This window comes from Mercenaria mercenaria, chromosome 12, assembly GCF_021730395.1.
Source record: "Mercenaria mercenaria strain notata chromosome 12, MADL_Memer_1, whole genome shotgun sequence".
In the NCBI taxonomy this organism is placed as follows: domain Eukaryota; kingdom Metazoa; phylum Mollusca; class Bivalvia; order Venerida; family Veneridae; genus Mercenaria; species Mercenaria mercenaria.
The window spans coordinates 42453697-42478420 of record NC_069372.1 but is presented as its reverse complement, the minus strand read 5'-3'; the positions used below and the strand labels follow the sequence as shown (position 1 = coordinate 42478420).

At 36.0% G+C, this 24724-nt stretch overlaps 1 protein-coding gene across 2 annotated transcripts in view; it reads right to left on the bottom strand.

Moving 5' to 3' along the window:
* The window catches only part of LOC123534161 (retinal-binding protein-like), a 40624-nt gene that overhangs the window by 5174 nt on the left and 10726 nt on the right, over positions 1–24724 (bottom strand). For both annotated transcript variants that reach the window (XM_045316258.2, XM_045316260.2), the window contains exons 2-12: positions 23997–24052; positions 17247–17404; positions 14560–14629; positions 12476–12519; positions 11553–11615; positions 9433–9526; positions 3827–3921; positions 3470–3545; positions 2861–2941; positions 2180–2263; positions 710–816 (exon numbers count right to left, since the gene is read on the bottom strand). In XM_045316258.2, coding sequence (XP_045172193.1) covers positions 710–816; positions 2180–2263; positions 2861–2941; positions 3470–3545; positions 3827–3921; positions 9433–9526; positions 11553–11615; positions 12476–12519; positions 14560–14629; positions 17247–17300 — 768 coding nt within the window. In that variant the 5' untranslated portion in view covers positions 17301–17404; positions 23997–24052. The remainder of the gene's footprint in view (positions 1–709; positions 817–2179; positions 2264–2860; positions 2942–3469; positions 3546–3826; positions 3922–9432; positions 9527–11552; positions 11616–12475; positions 12520–14559; positions 14630–17246; positions 17405–23996; positions 24053–24724) is intronic.

The window sequence follows — 24724 nt, the reverse complement described above, 5'->3', positions numbered from 1 at the left end:
GTAACTTATTCTTTATCTGCGTCTTATCAACGCACGACAACTATACTAACCTATTGTAGTAATACATGCAGCTAAAGTACAATGACTTTCAATTTTTGATTTATGAAAATTATAAGAGACTTATCATCACAGATAATTTATACATCACATGCTTTTTTTCATATTAACTTTATATGATAGAACTGAGGAGCAGTCGCTAACTGAATTTTGAAAAAGTCTTAAAACCAAACTAAATTTATTAAGAATCTGAAAAAGAAATATGGGTACTACTATTATACATTGAATAACGAAGGTAACCTATCTAGTACGTTTTTAAAGAAATCCAATACTTCATGGCGGAAACAGTGAGTGAGTGTGTTGGGTTTTACGGCGAATCGACACAAAATGGTCATATATCGCCGAGGGCGGAAACAGTATTCCATAGTTATACCATTCACATGAAAACCAGTTGTACTTGTTTCTGGACTCTTGGGTGTGTTTTATCACAATTTCAGATCAACGTTTAGCAAAAAATGAGATTGTGATATTTCTAGTGAGAATTTAACTGGCTACGTTCGCGAAAGTATCGTTTTTAATTTCGCTACATTGCATTGCTTGTGTGAAAAACCATGACATCGAAATCATTGCTTATATTAACTATCAATTTGCGAATCCAAGTGTGAATATATCAGATATTTTATTTCCGATTTCTTGGAACTATGTCTCGTACCATAGTAACACATCGTTCATTTCCATCTGGATCTGTGAGGGTGCCGCCCAAAAACGCCGGCAGTTGGTCGGCATCTATGTACTGCAATAAGGTATCCGTGTAGTTCGCTGAACAAAAAAAAAGAAGTAAGATGCTGAACAGCAGAGCAAATAGTCCCAAAAATGCATACATATGATAATCAAATATTGTTTTTCAAATAATCTACATGCAAATGAGAACAGGTGGGCCGACACGCTTGACTGTCAATCCAGAGGCCCGGGGTTCGAATCCCGGTCCAGGCACTGAAAATTTCCGAGGTACTCTTGAGTGTCTCCCACCTAACTAAGAGGTCTGTACTGGTTCTTCGCGTATACCGGTGCTATACACAGGGCACGTTAAAGAACCAGACTGTCTATTCGCCTAGAGCTAGGCTAAGTTAGCCGGATAGGCCTGTATCTAAAAAGGATTTCTCTCTATCTGCTCTGGGGGCTTTATCTCACTCATACACATACATACTCACAAATACATACGATATGATTCATGCTTATATACAAAAATCCAAAAACAAAACATAATGTAACTGAACTTGTTAAAAAATTCTACAAACCTACAAAAATGACGGGTTTTATTTTCCTTAATATGCTACCCATGTTTGGTAATTATAATGACATAACAACTCACATTAACATTTAATAGAATTTGAAACGGCATTTCAAAGATGTAATGCACTTTTTTTCCCTTTTTTTTTTTGAGGCCCCTTGTGGGTAACCCCGTTTATTATCTCCGTAACTGGTATAATAGGGGTCGGAGAACCATCCGCCTATTAACCTTACAATATCCATAAACATTTAAATATTTAGATATATAATAAAAGTTAATACATGCATACACAGTACCATACTTAATACCATATTTACAAACAGTTGATGATATTCACTAATTGTATCTTTTCTGACACATAAAAACAATTTTGTGATGAATGTATGATGCTTTTGATGTAAAAAAGGAAATAAATTATAAAAACAGTTGATGATATTTCTAATTTAAGATAATAAACGGACCTCAAGAAAGACAATGGAATAAAAAAAAAACTGACTGAAATACAAGCGAAAAAAAAAAACTGAAAAAAAGTGCTGCCCTTTTCCTACTATCACTGGATTTTAAACCTAACTTTTTGTCAATAATGGATATTATAATTTCTTTCTCTTAATCAGGGTTATGGTTAGTAATCATATATCAAGTTTTTGTAACAAAATTGACCAGTTTTCCTCAAAGTTATGAAGATCAAGATGTAATGCACTTTGTAAGTCATTACATAAAAACATTTTAAGTTATGTTTTAAAACCTTTCTCAGTCTGCAAATTTAGGACTTTAGTAAAACAAAATACCATTAACAACACAAAAAAAAATTTGAAGTCTGCATGAAATCGTATTCTAAATCTATCCACCTTTAAATCATCTTAACATTAAATTACATGTAATTTAACTTACCACCAAGTACATGAATCTTGTTACGCATTTCGTCGCTTATGAGCGGTCTGGCAAGTTTGTATAAAATTGGAAATATGATGGGTGCTGAAACGAAAAATCACTAGATTAAAAGATGCTTTCTCTTTTTGTTTAGTCACTGTTAAATTAGCACATAATGTATCGAAACTTTGCACGAACGTGTTTTCTGCAGCTTCAAATTTTACAAAAGTATAAACGTACTAAAAGCTATGTCCTGCTCTTCTTACGACCAAGTAACGTTGATGCAAACGGACCCAGCCAGTAATAACCATATAAGACTCAATTTGATCAACGATGCATCAAGAGCAGACGCAGTGGTGCATTGTTGACATTGTCTGACAACAAACCCAGAGGTCATGAGTCCCAGTCCCTTGCTCATTCAGTTAAAAATAACTAACATTGGAGTCCCGTGTCCGGGTGCTTTTCACCTGGCGCGGTAAAGAACCAGGGAAGCTTCTGGAATCGGAGCGTCTTCTGTATCTTGCACTATTCTCCAACTTTCTTTACTTACAGTCTTCTGTGGAGGGGTTGCCCATTGTGTTACCGGTGGCGACAGCAAATATGCTTGCAAACAAACAAAATTTATGCATCGTTTCACATTTCGAAGAAAAAGGAGTCAATCACCAACTTTGGTAAGACCAACAAATAATGAAGAGAACTCACCGTTTATAACAAACATTCTTTTGAGCATTTCTGGGTAATTGTCTTCTAGAATCTTCACCAAATGTAAGTACATTTGTAAACCTTCAAATAAATTTTAAAATACATGTATACACATAGTCAATACATATTAAAATTGATAAGTACATAGATTAATCCACGAGAATAAAAGCAGACGTCTGTTCATGATTTATGCCTCATGTCACCTTGCACTAGCATTGGTAGGACTGAAACAGTCTTTTCATTCTTGTAAAACATGCCACTAAAATGGTTTCGAATCTTTTTATCAAGCGGACATGAGAGATGTACCGATATGAACGCACACATCGGGGATTGCCCTTAAATAGTGGCAAAGACTTTTGGTATAATGCATAGATTTGTCTCTACTGTGACTATAGTTACACCTCCAAGAATGAAATGTTTAAGCCCCTACCTTGCCTCTACCGTGAGCCAGTATAGGTACACATCTTAGAAGGAAATGTTAACCCCCTACAAGTCATCAGATGTGGGCCACTACAGGCAGGTAAATATTTCAACGGAAAGTTAAACTCCCTAACTGGCCTCATCTGCTAGTATAGGTCCAGGTCTTAAAATGATATATTAAAACTCTACCTGGCCTCCACATCATTTTTGTGGTAACGCCCTCCATGTCAAATACAACAGTCAGTCCATCCACACGTCTTCCGAGCTATAAAAATATAAGATCACCCTATAAAAGTGTTTGTATATTTAAATTCTCTTTTATCATTTATATTTCAGTCACACACTTTCAGTTTTTTTTAAATATAATGCAATTCAACAACCTCAAGTACTACTGAGTTGGGTATTCACATCTAAAATTTTATTTACGTTTAACATAACAAAAATCCTTCGCCTTTAGCATGATTATCTCATTCGGTTTTTCTCTAATGTTATCATTACATTTCGTATACACGTATCTTAAAACTGTCGTAAGGACAGAAAACAGACCTTTTTGCTCTGTTTTTCCCAATCAAGCACTGTCCATTCACACTGCATAATTTTCGTCTTTTCTAAATCCGACTTCCGCACGGACGCCATGATGCCTGAAAAATAATCCCAGTTCAAAATTATAAAACTGAAATTGGAAACCTGTTCTAAAAAACCCCATGGTGGTACTTCAGGGAAAAAATGAAACTAACCAATGTTAAGGTTGCATTTTGAAAATCTCTAACCTTTGAATCAGATCTTTTACAGCGGAAAACACAGATGCGTTTTCTAATTTTAAAAAAAAGTGAAATAATACATGAAATGTCATTCTCATCCACCAGAAGTTCGTCAAAATCCGGATAGACCTCTGGTATGCGAGAATGATGAAATGTGAGTTGCACTTGTTTTAGAGAAGGTTTTGTCGAAGACAAGTTTTTTTAAGTAATTATACTATTCTAAGTACCATCAGTTACAAAGAAAGTAGATCTATGCTTCCTTCAATTTTAAGCATGATTTGAATCTAATTTGAGCCATGCCATGAGAAAACCAACATAGTGGGTTTGCGACCAGCATGGATCCAGACCAGCCTGCGCCTCCGCGCAATCTGGTCAGGATCCATGCTGTTCGCTTTTAAAGCCTACTGCAATTAGAGAACCTGTTAGCGAACAGCACGGATCCTTACCAGACTGCGCGGATGCGCAGGCTGGTCTGGATCCATGCTGGTCGCAAACCCACTATGTTGGTTTTCCCATGGCACGGCTCATTTATCATTTCAAAAAAACACAGATGTGGCTCTACAGTCACAAACCTAAAACCTGTTGCTATGGTTACAAAGTAATTCCAAAAACAACGTACTTGGCATATTTCAAGAGACATGAGAAGTTTCACGCGAAAAGCCGTTCTACAATAATTAGCTTTTCAGAAAATTCGAAAAGGGTGTTAGAACAAAGCTTTAATACATTTTTAATACAGTAATGAATATATTATGATCGAATACCAAAACAAAGTCCCACAAAAATAATTGGATAAAACTGAAATAACTAGAAGATGCTTTTGTAAAAAGGCGGATGTCTCCCCCAATGCATAGTCGTATATGCAAGAGGTCAATAGGGGACAAGAGCGAAAGTCAAAGAGACACTGTTGGTTGGCTGCAATAGGGATCACCTACTTGGCATGTCCAATCATCCCACTAAGTTTCAGCATTCTGGGCCTAGTGGTTCTCAAGTTATGAACTGGATACGGTTTTCCATGTCTGGGCTCCTGTGACCTTGACCTTTGATCATGTGACCCCAAAATCATTAGTGTCGAATTATCCTATTAAGTTTCAACATTCTGGGTCAAGTGGTTCTCATGTTACTGACTGGAAATTGTTTTCCATGTTCAGGCCCCTGTGAACTTGACCTTTGATCAAGTGATCCCAACATCAATAATGGTCATCTACTCTGCATGTCCAATCATCTTATGAAGTTTCAACATTCTGGGTCTGCTGGTTCTCAAGTTACTGACCGGAAACGGTTTTCAATGTTCAGGCCCCTGTGACGTTGACCTTTAACGGAACGATCCTAAAATCAATAGGGGTCATCTACTCTGCATGTCCAATTACCTTATGAAGTTTCAACATTCTGGGTCAAGTGGTTCTCAAATTATTGATCGGAAATGGTTTTTCATGTTCAGGCCCCTGTGACCTTGATCTTTAATACAGTGACCCCAAAAATCGGCAGGAGTCATTTTCTCTGCATGATCAATAATCCTATGACGTTTCAACATTCTTTGTCCAGTGGTTCTCAAGTTATCGATTGGAAATGATTTTCCATGTTTAGGCCCCTGTGACCTTGACCTTTGATCAAGTGACCCTAAAATCAATAGTGGTCATCTACTCTGCATGTCCAATCATCCTATGAAGTTTCAATATTCTGGGTCTGCTGGTTCTCTAGTTACTGACCGGAAACGGTTTACAATGTTCAGGCCCCTGTGACCTTGACCATTAACGGAACGGCCCTAAAATCAATAGAGGTCATCTACTCTGCATGTCCAATTATCTTATGAAGTTTCAACATTCTGGGTCAAGTGGTTCTCAAGTTATTGATCGGAAATGTTTTTTTCATGTTCAGGCCCCTGTGACCTTGACCTTTAATACAGTGACCCCAAAAATCGATAGGAGTCATTTCCTCTGCATGACCAATCATCCTATGAAGTTTCAACATTCTTTGTCCAGTGGTTCTCAAGTTATCGATCGGAAATAGTTTTCCATGTTTAGGCCCCTGTGACCTTGACCTTTGACCAAATGACCCCAAAATCAATAATAGTCATCTACTCTGCATGTCCAATCATCCTATAAAGTGTCAACATTCTGGATCTGCTGGTTCTCAAGTTACTGACCGGAAACGGTTTTCAATGTTCAGGCCCCTGTGACCTTGACCTTGAACGGAACGACCCTAAAATCAATAGCGGTCATCTACTCTGCATATCCAATTATCTTATGAAGTTTCAATATTCTGGGTCAAGTGGTTCTCAAGTTATTGATCGGAAATGGTTTTTTCATGTTCAGGCCCCTGTGACCTTGACCTTTAATACAGTGACCCCAAAAATCAATAGGAGTCATTTGCTCTGCATGACCAATCATCCTATGAAGTTTCAACATTCTTTGTCCAGTGGTTCTCAAGTTACCGATCGGAAATGGTTTTCCATGTTCAGGACCCTGTTTCCTTGACCTTTGACGGAGTGATCCCAAAAACAATAGCAGCTGTCTACTCCAAAAGCCCTACCATCCTATGAAGTTTGAAGGCTCTAGGTCAAATGGTTCTCCAGTTATTGACCGAAAGGAAGTGTGACGGACAGGGCAAAAACAACGTCTCCCCCAGTTGTTGGAAGACATAATTCCACCGACTTGCAAAGGGGGTGGGGGGGGGGGGGGTCGCAGTTAGGTGTCTGCGCAAAATGTTTTTTGATTTTCTTTATATTTTATGACAATACACCTACGTGTATTAAGTTTCATTCACAAGTGTTACTGTTATCAGCTTTGACTTACTTTTATAGAAATTCACATTTAAAGTGGGTGGGGTAATTTGACATGTAACCAGCCAGGAACACAATCTCCGCCGCGTTTTTAAAAATGGTTCAAACTTTTTACCTGGAACTTTCGTGATAAAATAACTATGCAATGGACATTTACACAACATGTTGCGTTTTAAATTGTCTTGAATACTTTTTTCAACACAGAGCCACAAAGTGGCCTAATCAAATTTACTGATTTTCAATGGACGAACTTCACCAAAAATCTAAAACATTTTTTATTAGTTGAGATATTTAGGTGTTATTTTCAGCAGATATTGTAAGCTAAATAAACATTAAAATGACAATATATCAGTACACTCTGATTAATATTGGAAGAGTGGTACACTCTCAAACTAGGGAAAAGTTGGTGGGGTAAATAAACATGCGAAGCTAAACATTCGAAGCAACACAACTATAGGAATAATAATTTTGCAGTTCAAGAAATGGCCTCAGATTATCTACTACTATCTTAATTATGCCTCTATGAGTGGTAGGGGCATATAGATTTGGTCTTGTCCGTGCATGTGAGCGTCCGTCCGTCGCCCGAAGTTCTTGACGCATCTAACTCAAAAAGTATTTGATATAAATTGATGAAAAATTGCATGATTTTTTTATCGTGATATGTACTTGCGTACCTTTTATTTTTTGTCTGGCTCCGCCCCTTTTTTCCAGAGCTAAGGCCCCTGACATAGTCCAAAACACATATTTTCACCTTGTGACACGCCTAGCTCAGAAAGTATTTGATATAGAATGTGTCTGTAGGACACATGGTGTGCCCCTACTGGTACATTTGTCAAAAATAAGGGGCAATAATTCAATGATTCATGTTTGCAGTTTTAAGGGGATATAGCCTCAACAAACATTTTATACAAAGGATTCATCATTGGCCATATACCTCTTGAACTATGAGCATCACAAACAAAACATCCACTATTTTGGCTATTTTAAGGGCAATAACTCTGTAATAAGCGCTAAGGTTCTCAAGAAGAATGCCAAGTGTGCAAGGTCACATCATAATCAAGACTCATGCAGTGCTTCATGAATTTACATCAAACTTTCTGAGCTAGACACGTCATTATGTAAAAATGTGCATTTTGAACCATTTCAGGGGCCATAACTCTGGAAATAGGAGACGACAAATAGGAGGTTCACAAGTTCATATCATGATAAAGACTCATGCATGGTTTCATCAATTTATATGTAATACTTTCCGAGCTAGGCGCACAACAAGATGAAAATGTGCATTTTTGACTATTTCAGGGGCCATAACTCTAGAAATAGGGAACAGTGTCAGGTGAAAAATAGGAGATGCTCAAGTTCATATCACAATAATGATTCATGCAAGGTTTCATCAATTTATATGAAATACTTTTGCGCTATCCACATCACAACGTGAAAATGTGCATTTTTGACTATTTCAGGGGCCAAAACTCTGGAAAAAAGGTGTAGAGACCGTAGAAAAATAAAAGGTGCGCAAGTTCATATCATGGTTAAGATTCAAGCAAGGTTTCATCAATCTATATCAAATACTTTCTGAGCTAGTTTTGTCACAAGGTGAAAATATGTGTTTTTGACTATGTCAGGGGCCATAATTCTGAAAAGAAGGGGCGGAGCCAGACAAAAAATAAAAGGTACGCAAGTACATATCACGATAAAAAATCATGCAATTTTTCATCAATTTATATCAAATACTTTTTGAGCTAGGTGCGTCAAGAACTTCGGGCGACGGACGGACGCTCAGACACACGGATGCACGGACAAGACCAAATCGATATGCCCCCACCACTCATACGGGCATAATTAAGATAGTAGTAGATAATCTGAGGCAATTTCTTGAACTGCAAAATTATTATTCCTATAGTTGTGTTGCTTCGAATGTTTAGCTTCGCATGTTTTTTACCCCACCCATTTTTCCCTAGTTTGAGAGTGTACCACTCTTCCAATATTAATCAGAGTGTACTGATATATTGTCATTTTAATGTTTATTTAGCTTACAATATCTGCTGAAAATAACACCTAAATATCTCAACTAATAAAAAATGTTTTAGATTTTTGGTGAAGTTCGTCCCATTGAAAATCAGTAAATTTGATTAGGCCACTTTGTGGCTCTGTGTTGAAAAAAGTATTTCAAGACAATTTAAAACGCAACATGTTGTGTAAATGTCCATTGCATAGTTATTTTATCACGAAAGTTCCAGGTAAAAAGTTTGAACCATTTTTAAAAACGCGGCGGAGATTGTGTTCCTGGCTGGTTACATGTCAAATTACCCCACCCACTTTAAATGTGAATTTCTATAAAAGTAAGTCAAAACTGATAACAGTAACACTTGTGAATGAAACTTAATACATGTAGGTATATTGTCATAAAATATAGAGAAAATCAAAAAACATTTTGCGCAGACACCTAACTGCGACCCCCCCCCCCCCCCCCCCCCCCCCCTTTGAAACTGGTCGACGACGCATTTAACCCCCTAATTAAATCACGGTTTGTAAGCACCAAGCTTTAAAAATGATACTGCAAGTTTACGACAAATTATCATTCATTCTCACAAAAAAGAAAAATTATATATTACCTTTCAAATCTAGATGACCGTATAATTCAACACGTATAGGCGAACCTTCCTTATCATGACCGCAAAAACCGCCAGTAAGGTAGTTTTTTATGACCTGGAAAAGAGACAATTATTTCTCTTCCATGTTAACATGCAAATTCATTATCTAGTTTCTCTTAAGTAGTACGCAATGCGATAAAAGAGACATCTAATTAAATGAATTCCAACAAAGAGGATAATTAAGTACAGCAAATTCAGTGCAACCCGATTTAAGCATTGTTAAGTTTCATTCATTTATGCAGATATAGTCAAACCTTCACTAAAGACCTGCGTTCGGGTAGCGGACCCGCAATGACAATCGGTAATTTCCGTGCGTCACCATATTAGATGGATTTCGGCATCCTTCGGCCAATATAGAAAACTATTTTTCATAACAACCGGAGTTTGCCGAAAACGCATTCGGAGAATTACGTGATCTTATTGTCATTACAGGTCCACTAAATTTAGGAAAACACCGTTATTACCTACTTTTAATCGCCGCCATCTTACTTTCAAGTATAGCTATAAAATGTGTTTGCCTGTTACGAGAGGCAACATGTTAGTTATGACACCTGTTATGAGAAACAACCTGTTAACAAAGACAGCGTTTATATATAACAATGATGGTCTTTATATACAAGCTTGACTGTCTATCTTTCAATCAAAAAACAAATTAATCTAAAATCAATGTAACGTAGATATGAAAAGCATTACCGACTTTTCTCATGCAACACTATAGAGACATATAAACATCCGCATGCATGCAGGGAGTTTTCCTTGATTCCATGCATCTTAATTGAAACTGTATGAATCGACATGATAAAAGGACAATCTGACCGAATTTATGTGTACTTTCGTGATTTTGTTCCTCATTTAAAAGAGGACTATAACATTATTATACTTGTTTTCTTGTTTCGCATAGAATGAAAACTTGTCATGCTACTTGCCATTATGCTACTTACTCAGACTAAGAGATTTGTAAAGTCCATATACTAGTTAAACTTTCCTTTAGAAAAGGTATCATTGAGTTTATTTATTCCAACAGCTGGTTCTTAGTTTGTCAATGCATTTGCGTTGCACGCACAAAAAGCAATGTGAAAAGAAAACTCCATCATGGTTTTAGAAAGCTTTAGGCTTTTTTTAAATCCCTGTCGTAATAGCAACCCGTCGAAACGGGCCGGAATGAAACCTACGTCTTTTCTCGAAAAGACGTCGTTGTACAAAACGACCATTGTAATGACGTAACGCTCGCTTGTAGTACACCATAGCGTTACGCTACGTATGTTTTATAAAACAGGCCACAACTAAGAGCTGTTGAAAATGAGAAATTACGAGTATTTACCAAAATGCATCATTAGCGGACATCACGTCCTTACGTTTTATCAAATGCAGTGCAGCTTTTACGGAGAAAACATACCGGCATAGCTCCAGTAAGTTTAGGGAAGGTGCTTTGGTGCCATAATAGGAAAACTGGCTTTTTGCAAGGAAGTATAAAAAATATTCCTGCTTGTATAAAGGTTTTGCATATAAGGGATCACAACATATAGAAATATCAAAATATTTACCACGCTTACATCCTGTTTTAAGCATGAAAAAGAAAACGAAATGGAGTGCTTGGTTTTGTTTGTTTGTTTTTGTTGTTGTTCTTAAAGGTACGCATCCAAGTTCTGTCTGTTTATTACAAAGATGTTGATATACATTCATCAGTGTTCATTAATTTCGACGTACTATAAGATCTAAACTTGTAAATCAAAACAAAAAAAAAGAAGAAAAAAATCTTCAAGTTTATAGATTTTTTTATCTGACTTTTGTCGGGTAACATTAATTTATCAATTATAAAATTAATTGATATATAAAGTTTTGCGGCAGCAGCGAGCCGGAAATTTTTATTAAAATGACAGATGTCTCGATTTTAGTCTGTCAAAAATGTATGCTCGCCGGATTTAAATCCGCCCTTGAATACACACTACCAACAGATTGGATAATTTTTTAATTTTTTTTTGTGAAATAAGGTTGGCGCAACAAACACTTTCATTCCGTGAAAAGATTGCTGATATTATTCTCAGTTCACAACTACAATGTAATGTCACGTGGTATATTACCTCGGGAGTCTCGAACTCTGCCATTAACGTCTCAACTTTCATCTTAGTCTTGTACGCCACACTCTAAAAATAGAAAAAATAACACCGTCGCTTTAAACTGAGATATTTACTTGAGAGTCAGATCTGGCAAAATGACATTTAGTCTTGATGATACCGATTCAAAAAATGTATAACATGTCACGGTAAAACAGAAAATATGACATCAACTCTCTTCAAATGCGAAACGTTTTACAAAAGTATATGAAAATGCGTGATTTTTAAGAAAGTACCACGGTGACAACAGTGATGTATGAAATATACCCTTTCAAGGGTTTCAACGTATTTTGATTACAGTCAAACTCGTCTGTAAAGACCACCTTTGGGAAAGAACAATGTGCCATTTACCGGCAGGTGTTCTCTCAACAAAGGCAATTTTACACTATTTATGAAAATGTTTCAACGGGAAGGAAAAACGGTGGTCTGCATAAGCAGGTTTTAGGAGTTGTCTTAAATCGGGAGTTGTCTTTACCAGAGGTTTGACTTACTAGCAAAATAATAACAAAGGTATAGTTTCGTACTTTTAATCACTTTTTTGAAACTTCTTTATATGACTTGCAACTTTCAAAAGTATAGTAACGTTCGTACTCCTTCAAAAGACTGTAGTAACATTAAGTAGTATATATTGCAATATAATTCCAGACACCTCCCTGGTCCTTATAAGCGTGCCAGGTGTAAAGCACCCACACTTAGTATCTTGTCCTAATGTTAGTATCTTCTAATTTTAATTGCAAGAGCGGGGGCTCGAACTCACTGTTACAACTGCACCACTTCGTCCGCGCTCAGTTCGCATTAATTTGACATTTGAAATATGAAGTACCATACTGCCATAGATATCGATGGTCTATCAGTGCAAATAAAACTAAATATGAAAATGGAATACATACATTTCGAAACATCTGTTCAGCTTTGTTAACATCATAGTTTCTTGCTGAAAAATAATACTGACGTATAGGAAGAGCAATTGGTTTATTTTCTTGCTGTGTCTTTTTATTTTAGTTTGTCTCCTTATTTTGATATTCCATTAATCTGTATTTCTTTACTCTCTATACAAAGGAGATTGTCTGATGGTCATGTTAAACTTTATTATACAACGAAGACGAGTAGTTAACAAAATAATATGAAACTCAACACCGCAAACAATGATATGAACTAATCTTTTGTCGATTAATCTAGGCGTCGACGAAGTTTTAAAAAGCAGTCACTTATAAAGGCTGTTGTGATCATTAGTATAAGAAATAATGTTTATTTATTTCTTCGTAATGACATTGATATTTTCTCTGAAAAGTCTTTTTTCTCTAGGCTCATCTCAACAAAGTTTAAGCCAGAGATAAGACAGTCAACACCGAGTCGGTGTTTTCTGATTCCTTATCAGCCTAGTCGGTCATACAGGCGGACTACTTTTTTGTACGTAAGTAAGCAATAAAATGAAAAGTACTCTAGTGTGTTGATCTGGGAATTTTGCATTTCGTCTCGTTGGTTCTGATACTTCCGTATAACCCCGTCCTTTGGACTTGGGCTATACGACATATAGCACAACCAACTCCGATGTTATACCAAATTCCCGGATCAACGTGCTGGTATAATATCGACGATACGTGAAATACCTATAACCATTTAAGATACATAATAACCATTTCAGATATCTATATATCAGGTAAATTATTCATAATTATGTAAGATACCTATAATTTTTTAAGGTAGCTACAATCATGTCAGATATCTATATATCATGTAAGATATATAAATATTGTGTAAGATAGCTATCAAATATGGTAGATACCTATTATCATGTAAAACATTTATAGATCATGTAAGATATCTATCTATACGTCATGTAAGATATCTATCTATACGTCATGTAAGATAGCTATCTATACGTCATGTAAGATATCTATCTATACGTCATGTAAGACATCTATACGTCATGTAAGATAGCTATCTATACGTCATGTGAGATAGCTATCTATACGTCATGTAAGATATCTATCTATACGTCATGTAAGATATCTATCTATACGTCATGTAAGACATCTATCTATACGTCATGTAAGACATCTATCTATACGTCATGTAAGACATCTATCTTTACGTCATGTAAGATATCTATCTATACGTCATGTAAGACATCTATCTATACGTCATGTAAGATAGCTATCTATACGTCATGTAAGACATCTATCTATACGTCATGTAAGACATCTATCTATACGTCATGTAAGATATCTATCTATACGTCATGTAAGATATCTATCTATACGTCATGTAAGATATCTATATATCATGTAATCATGTAAGATACCTGTTATAACATAAGATATCTATAACCAAAGAAGATATTTATGTGTCAGGTAAGATGTTTCTATATCGCGTAAGATACCTATAACCATGTAAGATGCCTACAAGCATGAAAGACATCTATATATCATGTAGTGCTCTGTTAAATATCATGTCATGTATCTATATATTATGTAAGATATATAAATATTATTGTGGTTACAACACACTAAATACTTGTTCTTTATTCTATATAAAACTGACATATTTCCAATGGCCGCAGCACATATCAGGACCCATTTAAGTGTTTGTAATTTACAATTTCTTGAAGAATATTGTCAGTGCTAAATAAAAATAAAAAAGTCATGTTTGATGCAAGAAAAATATTTTCAATCAAACATACAAACTGCAAAATCAGCTAAAAATGAGACCCTAAATTGTAGTGGTGCTGTATGATCTAAGTTTCTATGATAAATTGTGCCACGTTATTATTTCTTTATGAAAATGCTACCTACACGTCATTTGATTTCAGCAAAAAAAATGCAAAGAAAACAAGGAAAATAGCTCTACAGAGCAAAAAAAAACCTGAGAACAATTTGAATCCGCCATTATGCGACTACCATATTTTCGCGCCATTTTCCTTTTAAGTGTCTGTATTAAGCCTTGGGATAGCCATATTTCATATATATTATACCTTTCAGCCATTTTCGCAAGTAGAAATCTTCATAGTCCGCTTTGAGGATGTCTGACAACCGTGAACGAAGCTGAAATATAGTAAATGTAATGTACTTATTATGAAACATTCGGATGGTCACATATTACTGGGTTTTGTGTTTACGATGACCTGTTCGGGCCACCTTAAATTTTGCTAGTAACACGCGATAATCAACGGTCGATCCCCGCGAGAGTTTTTAGCACGATACAATTTAATATCGCGAAGAGAAGTAATTCAAGGGAGGTAAGGAGACTAGCGAAGTTTAAGTTTTAGTGCTGTGATAATATTTCCGAACAGGTATGATAATTTACATAACGGTGTCACTAAACACCGGCACCACCTGACGTTTCCCGTCTTCTAGAAAAAAATAGCCCGTCCTTTAATTTTGCTAGTATCTTTTCTACTACATCTACTACAAGCGAAAATTAACAAATCTTGTGAGGTTTTAGCACGATAATTATCGCGTTATAATACCGTACGAAGACTGTTAAATTGTCGTTTATTAGCGAAAATTATGGTGGCCTGAACTGGACACCGACTACTTTTAAGTTTATTTCTTTATATAGCATACTATATATATTGTAAGTATTAACGTTTCAATATTGATATTAATATTTAACATTTTCTTTAAATGTGGCTTTACAGCATAAAGATAAAGATATTTTGAAGGCGGAAGTGTTACACGTATGATTTAACCAATTAACTGTCTGGAACAGGTATTTAGATGTCTATTTCTGACTTTGTTTATCAGAAAGCGCTATCAAATGCCGGAACTAAAACCTGATATTTTATTGTCAGACGCCTGCAGTTTATATCTGATATATTTCTGACTTATTATTTCAGGTAAAATAATAACATGACAGAATCGCCCACATCGCAATAAGCTGAAGAGACAAAGTTGATCCTTGCTTCATTTTTGTAATGCTATTAAAGGCGTTACTGGCGTTCCTGACTTAATAAAGATGAAAGCAGAAAAAAAGTTACATAAAATAGTCTTAAAACACCATAAGCAAAACAGATTTAGCTGAGGCACCGTTTTTTGTTATATATGGTGGTTAATTTGTGCCATTTCGTCTATTCGCCGAGCGGAACACAAGAATTAAAGAGTTACAATAATGGGGGCTTGGAATGAGAACATCGTAATAAAATAAGAACGTTTTCTTTCGCTCCGGCGACTCTAAAATCTCAACTTTTTCGCTCCACGCTACTGCTTAGTTTAATCGCAAGCACTGCTGTTAGAAGTAGGTTATAGCTCCGCGTCCCCTCTCGGCGTGTTTTTAGAAATCGTTAGATCGATTTCAGATTTTTGACCCAAACGACACTCCTAAACATGGACTTTTCGCTCCACGACGACTTCTGTTTTCACGGGACAACACGCCTGGCGAAAAATATTCAAAAAGAAATGGCGTGGTCACTGAGTGAAAACACTAGCCTGGGCTATCCTTTTATTTTCAATTTCGGATATACTTTTATTTTTCACGGAAGAGCTATGATTCATGTGCTTTTTAGTTTATTTCAATTTCATTTATCATTGTACCAAGTTATACTGAAATTCCACCCATTGCCATCTAGGACCTTGTTTACCTTGAAGAACTTTCAGTTCCAAATTTCTTAGTGTTATTTTGTTTTTAAGTACAAAATGGGAAGTAACCTATTACTATTTGGGATCACTGTTATTGTGCATTTTATTACCTTCTATTGACTTTAGTTTCTTTTTCTTCATGAATGGCCGTATATTTTGTAAGATTCAGATACGAGTTATTTCAAAATAAATCAAGAAAGAACCTTATTACGGTAAAAAAACAGATCAGTCAGCTCACACACACACACTCAAGAGTTGTCACAGGAGATGGCGCGCTGGACTTTTTCGGTGCTGAAAAGTGAAACAGGGCATATCTGAGGAAGCTGAGGCTATCATTTGGAGTGTTTAGTGACTCCGATTTGGGTGGTGATAATGGACAATACATCTGACTCAAAAGTATATAGTAATATCAGATAGAGAATGAAAGTGTATCAAAACATTAACTAAAAATAAAAGGGAAACAATTCATGGAATATTTTAGCAGGAGTAATGCTCTTTTTGTAATATAATGGGGTCAATAATGTAGAACAACTATTTTAATTTTAAATCAAATCCATGTCAGAATAAATGAGATAGAGTAATAGTGCATCACAATTTCAACATGGAATTCTACGTAGCATTCGAGAAAATTCGTAAAATATTCATGCGAGAGTTCTGGCTCTTGTGTCATACGAAGGAATTACTGTTTTTAGTTTGAAGCAAATCCATCAAGTAATAACCGAGATAAAATGAAAGTGCATCAAAACTTTAACCAAGGTATCGACACAAACGTGGACTCTGACGCAGACGCCGTCGCGAGTAGGATAGCTATCAATATGTCGTATAAGTGAACTTAAATTCCCATGAATATAAGTTTAATTTAAATAAATACCGAATTCAAGTTCATCATTATTCCTCAACCTCTTTAAAACTTTAAAGAAATGTTCGTATGTCATAGAAATCACAATGGACGTGCCCGATTGGTGAATGGAAATTAATTATAGATATTTCAATAACTCTTTTCGTCTTTTACCTGTTGGAACTTCCAATCAAGCACACCCATCAAATTTATCTTTTGCTTTTCATCAAACAAAATTTTGCTTACCTCGTTCACTTTCATCTGTTCCTTTTCCTCCTTTTTGTTGCTATTTTTCGGCATTTTTGGCAGGTATATCACCACAGCAAGCACATGTAAGTACCAAGGTTAACTAGCGCATCCGCTCTCTGAGTGTGAAATCTGTTTGACAGAAACTTTATAGGGCGCTGAAAGCGAGAAATCAGACGTTGGTATTGGCAAATGCTGCTTGTGTATTGGTTTCTCTGAAACTGTAATTTGATTCGAATTTGGCAATGGCCGTGAAAATATAGGAAAAAGATATGTATTCTATGTTTTCTCTTCGAGTCCTACGTAAAATAACTAACACTATTATTAACGTGGGAGAAAATAGAATATGAGACGCCAAGTTTGATGGCTTTCTTCAAATGACTTTTTCAGATTAAATGTCCAAAATGCATAACCTTGCTTGCTCATTCTAGTTAACTGTTTAAAGTAACATGTTATTAAACGTATTAACACTTCAAAAGGGTAATTTGCTTTTGAAAGTTGATCCTTCAAATAAACGCCTTAAAAAATACTGAGTTAGTCTCAACTTTGGAAAATATGTTTAATAAAGTCAAGTTCACATTACCATAGCAACAACATTGCAAAAAGAGGAGTAAGTGCGTGCGTGTTTGTGCGCATGGATGTGAAAAGGGGGAGGGGAATTATTTTTCATATACAATGTATTTACTAGTAATGCTGTTTCCGAGGTACATGTATCTTAAACATTGAAATAATATTAACGACAATTGGTACTAGGTGATACAATAGAGATAACAGTCCCCTTAGTCGTCGAGTCTATTGAAGTTAAATACTGATAATGGAAGTTCACGTCGAATAAACTATATGTTATGTTATATTATGCTATATATCAAAATTAGTAAACAAGTATAGTCTTGAAGTGTTGATATTATATATCGAATACCTGGACAAGGGGGCAGATATATTTATAATGCCAATAGCTATTCTGTTTGTATTTTCTGCAATATCATATGATAATACTGACGGCATACACTGTTTCAATGAATTGAAATGGCGGTAAAAGTAATGGAGACTTTTGTCTGCGCAATGTATATACAGAGATAGTTGACCACGCCCTCTGGCGGCCATGTGTGTTGTTTTTTTTTTGCAAACAGAAATAATGTAGACAATCCTGGTTGAGGGCTATTAAATGCTTAGTGGAAATCTTATTTCGAAATCGGACTGCAGCTTCTGGCAAGAAGAGTTTGAATAGTAATTATAAACCATAAATGCGGCTATGGTTTTGACAAATCTAAATATTGTAAACAAAAATTGTCTTCAAAATTGTTACTCTCCGTTGACATGGCAACCATAATTTTGAATATAATAGAAATCTCCAAGAGATCCAACTAAAATCGTTTCAGTACGGTTTAAACTGGCTAAATGTTTTAGATGCGCTTACAAAACATCTGTTCTAGTCATAAAATGTTAAGATACTGTTTACAACATTTCTAAACCTTCACTGATTTTTTGACAACTTAAGAGACTTTCGTTCACAATATATTTCGTTCAGAGTAAATCTTCTGGAAGCTCACATAAGTCTAATTAATTAATGTTTTATTGAGTTTTAGTCCTGCACGTGAAGAATGACCTTGCGTGAGTAGAAAGAAGCTTAATTTATTGTTAAGCACGAAAATCGAGTAACCACGGCAACCTTTGCTCAAAACTCGTACATTTTAGTAAATGAATGAAATACTTCCTGTATCATTTGCTGAAAAAAAAATCAAATTGCACATACTTAAAATAAAATATGACAAGTTACAAACAAAACTCTATCTTCAATATCTAATACCACTTTTATGATGCTACCCTTATTGGAAAATGTTGATTTGAACGTTCTTATTTCTGTATTATCATATGATATTATATGACAAATGTCTGGTATATTTCTATTAAGCTGCCTGCAAACTAGCTGGTTATAACGCAAATTAACACATCAGAAAGGTGCCAAACTGTATCGATTATTCCACTTCAACACGTACAAAAGAGGGAGCTCGTGAAATGGTAACTCAACAGGTCTGGTTTAAACATATTTATTCCCAACCAATTAACTCAACAGGTTTGAACCTGGTTTAGCCCATGTCGTGTGTTGTAGATCGTGTTTAAGGTCGACGCGCGACCCGACGTATGACAAGAAGGGCAACAAAATGACAAGACATGCGACATGACATTAATATTGCGGGTCGTGTAGCATTGTCGTGCGTCGTGTCGCGTGTCGGGTCGTAATGTCGCGCGTCGCGTCGCGCGTCGCGTCGCGCTTTGACCTAAACACAAGGACGACCCACGACATGAGCTAAACAGGCGTCCATACTGAGTCACACACGATTGTCTCCCATTCCTTACAGCAGCGGAATCGAAAGTTATATTTAACACAGAGAAAGAAGTTTTACAGCTTCTCAAAAAAAGGCCGCAGTTCTCTGTTTCCGGATTCATCCATCTCTAATTTCAACAGAATTATTTAGGAAAAAATACTCGCGATTATAATATTTTGGTTAAGAAAATGAATGTGGAATGCACATTCGCCAGTAGACATGTATTGTATCATCAAACCATTACTTTTAGTGACATTAAAACTTGTATTTATACCCTATTTACAAAGTATTTTTGTTAATTAGTGTTTTAAATGTAACATGCATGTATAGAAGACCTTACTTTTCTAATAATAGATACAGTGTTTACAATACAACAGAAAATGGTCGCTTCCCTAATTAAAATACAATTTATCTTGATTGGATTCATAATAAATTGTAGTGATCAGTGGTCTACAATATTCACCGTTGACGTTTGCAACCACGAACTGTGAAGTTGATCAACAAGGTTATAGATACATATAGCTACCAACAAGAAAAATGCACCCCGAATTTCTCCCCAACTTTTTACAAACCAAATCATGATTTTAAATTACTATAACACCTTTGTTGTCGTCATCCCCTTCCGCCGATCAATTCGTCCATTTACTATTGCTTATTTTTCAGTTGATGTTGTTGTTGTTTGGATTTAAAGTAACACTTACAAAAATTATGTTATATGGTGACTTTACAGCTGAAATGCCTAGGGAAGACCCTAGGTATCTCTCGTACTGGGTTGGCACTCGGGCAGTACCATCTACTTTCCGCAAACCAGCTAGATTTTTATCACAGGACGACATTCCTTGTACAAACATACTTAAGAGGAACGCACACTGATAGTATAAGAGAGGATATATAAAAGTCCATGCAACTATTTTAACTTGCAAAAATGTCAGACTTTGTAAAACGGCTTCAAAAACTATGAAGTAAAGTAAAATTTCATTATATACCTATATAAATTCTGTCAAGAATACGGCTTGTATTTCACAAGTAAATATGAATAGGCAGAAAAATATCCGTATTGTACATTTTGTATTGTATGCTTCCGGACTTCTTTCATTTAATATGCATGACCTGACACAGTAGAAAGCGCACAAAAACCTTCACTCATTTCCATTTTAACATCGACAAACATTGAAGGTTTCGTTCAATAAAAACAACAAACAAAAAGGTGGAGGTATATAATAAAAGGGTCATTACAACAGTAACTAGATCTGGGATTTTGTATTCGGCTCTTGTGGATTTTGCATGGACGGATCACATTTGGCGTTTACGCGTCTCGAGAGATCCGATCTGGCAAAATCTACTCGAGCCGAATACAGCATCCCAGAACGAGCTACTATTATAATAACCCTATTATATTGTACTGTGTATACTTTCGTTGTTTCGATATCACATTTTGCAGCAATGGCCCTAATGGGACACCGTAACAATGGTATGAATTAAGTATAAATCATAACAAACCAGTTTAAGAATAAAGGGTCACTTGTTTAACTACGGTTCGACTTAGGAAGGTATTCGTCAAATAGTGACTGTCACGGTAATCCGTTTTCAAATTTTCCATTTCTGTGTTTGATATATGCATTTACACAATTTATTTTAAATAGTTACAACTTAAACGAGAATTTAAGCGCTTCTTCTGTTCTCCTAACCTACTTTACTGGCCAACCAAGTAAAATGTAACTTAATTTTGACTTTTTCAACGTTTAATCCACAAATCACAATTTAAGTGGTTATCCTATATACGATATAATACTCTAGCTTGTTTATTTTGTTGGGTTTTACGTCACACTGACACACTTTAGGACACTTGGCGACTTCCCAGTAGTCACAGCTGGGAATCGGTCGAAATACCCGCGTCTGTATTAATTAGTACAAAATTTACTTGACCGTTGATTAACCATGACAAAATATCAGACGTGTGCATTAATTCTTGGCCAAAATGATAAGTTTTAAGTGTTCGTAAGTTCTTTACTTTTGACACAATGCCCTGGATTCGACAATTGACACAATTCCGTCCAATACATGCTTATTTATTGTTAATAGTGGCAACTTTACTAGATTTAGCTTAATTTAGGGGGATTTGATAGGAAGTCAAAATCTGCCAACGATGAAATATTTTTCCAGGCGTATCTTGCTTTATACTGGATAAGAGGAATATATTCCTACCCTGGATTCGAACTCACAACCACAAGTTTGGTAATCTCTAAATATGTTACGACCGAGTGCTTTTCACATGGCACCGGAAAATGAGTGGAAATGAATGGGAAAGGCAAATACACGCTAAATAAGATGGCCGTACTTATTTTCCATATAAAATCAACAAAACTATGTCTGTTTCTATTTCAAATGTCTGCAATAACCATTTTGTTGAAGAACTGTGTCAGTGCTAAATAAAAACCAAAAGAAACGAACAGGTGTGATGCAAAACTTCGAACAAACCTATACCGTAAAATAAGTCAGTTCAGATATGAGGCTACACAATTAAATTGATGAACTCTGAAGTGTTATTTCCAACAACATTTAAACTTGTAGCTTACCCACATTAACGCAGTGTTCAAGGTTTATTTATGATGTAACATTATATTCTAAAACTAAAACGAGACCTACATAAAAAAGCAGTTTTAAACTCAGATTGAACTTTTAGTTTATTTATATAGGCAATTTTGTGTAACATTATCCTCAATATTGTTTTTGCACGTCTACAATAAATGCAAATTAGCGTTGAAAAATGGTTTTGAAAACGACACATATTATTATATAGCTATCATGTTAATAAAATAATGTCATTTTCTGATACATCTTTTGTATAAACTTAATTACAAGTAGTCAAACCTTATATAAACCTTATATAAACACCCTGACAGAGTGATTGTTTGTTTGTTAGCTCATTTATAGTCAGTAACCAATACGGGCGACTCCTCCAGGAGACTGCTAGTGAGAGGATAGTGCACTGTACGGATGACGCTACAAATCCAAAACTTTAGCGTGCCAGGTGGAGCGGTCTTCTGCGCATGCCCGAAAGTGACTATCGATTGTAGCGCACGGCAAAAATATGCATATTTTTGCATGTCCGCACCCATTTAGTGTATAATATGCATAATATACTGACTAAAGGTTAGGGCTAGCATCACCATGGTTACAAAATATATACATTTAAGATATATTTTTCGTTCAAATTTAGTTAATCCGGTATATACCGGAGTTTGTAATTTATACCGGCGCTCCAAGTCTGCACTGAGTCACAGTCAATGTATTTTTAGTGGGAGGAGCAGGGGCTCCACTTCACGACCCCTAGTTTCGTTGTCAGGACCACTGCGTCCACCAGAAAAAGACAACACTGGTAAGTCATTGCGTACCACAGGTATATAAACACCGCGGAACTGAAAGTAGTTGTCGAAAAAGTCCGAAGGTCTCCGTTTGCTGGTGTTATTATGTACATGTAAGTACAGGTTTTACTGTACATATAAATAAATCAAACTGTTTTCGTCTACCACCACTGCATTAGTTATCATTTATTGCTTCATATCAATTTATCATAATAAAATGCTCCATAAACAGTGTGAAAACGCACGTCAGATTTTACCATTCTTAAAGAGGTTGATATTTCAATACGTGTGTGAGTACGTGAACGGGACTATATACAAACATAAACTAACCGAGACCGCTTCACGTAAATTCACAGTTTCCGACGGCAAAAGTAACAAACATTAAATCTCTTCACATTTTGTAACTCACTGTCGTTATGTAGATAATGAATATTAAATTGCGCCACGTGTCATTACAACTAGAAAATAAGTTTTAATACATATTGCCTATTTGAAATTAGATTATGGTTCGTGAAATGAGTTTAGCTAGTTCTACTCGAGTTAATCCTTATGTTCATAGACCATTGCCCTTCAAATATATACCGAATTGTTTTGGTAAAAATGAACGGATTTTTACAGAGCTTACTGCTTTTCGAAATATATTTGAGCCGTGCCATGAGAAAACCAACATAGTGGGTTTGCGACCAGCATGGATCCAGACCAGCCTGCGCATCCGCGCAGTCTGGTCAGGCTCCATGCTGTTCGCTTTTAAAGCCTACTGGAATTGAAGAAACTGTTAGCGAACAGCGTGGATCCTGACCAGACTGCGCGGATGCGCAGGCTGGTCTGGATCCTTGCTGGTCGCAAACCCACTATGTTGGTTTTCGCATGGCACTGCTCATTTTTGTTGTAATCTTCATTTTTTTTTTGCATTTTTTTGCGAATCAAGAGATACGGAAGTTCAAATAGAAAGTTCTCTGACAATATTACCAGCTGCGCAATGTATATATCCTTCAGACCACAAAGGTCGAAATGAAACGTGCTCAAACACTTAACTAATTTGGAGTATAGAATCTTACCTTGAAAGAAACTACATTCTACTTTGAAACAGGTGCAGTTTTATGGAACTCTTCGCCTGAAAAATAAAGAATTAAAGTTATAGCATGTCGTAATTCAACTTCATTTCAGTTATCACAGTATTTCTCACTTAACCCTTATCATGCTGGACACGATTGATTCTGCCTTTGCGACCAGTGTAGAGTATGATCAAGATCTGCACTGTTCGCCATTCAGTCAATATCTTTTTGGTAAGCACCCCTTTTAACAATTTATGGTAATGTCCAAATTGAAAAATAGACAAGTTCATTAAAGAAATTTAGCAGGGTAAGGGTAAAAAAAGTTTTATCAGCAAAAACAAAAACACGTCACGTTGAAACCCAGTCAACTTCGTAAAACTTTTGTAATCTGTGATGACAACGATGTAGGGCGATACAAGTTGCTATAATGTACATGCATTTAGTTGCTATGCCTTTGGGCAAGCTCACATCGGACCTCTAGAGAAGTGTAGGCTGTTGTGTAAATGATACTTGCTCCCACCAGTAAAGTAACCGACCAATCAAAACTTGGGCCCTGGAAATATCTAAAACTGCTTTACCCCTGCACATTGAGCGCTGTGTTGAAAAGCAAGGAACCAGCAAACCCTACCTCGCCGTGGTGTTTGCAGAGTTCAGGTCTTCAACAGGGAAGGTACGACTGGTGTACTAATTTATACCGTTCAAGTGGGTTATCGAGTATAGAGTCGGTCTCA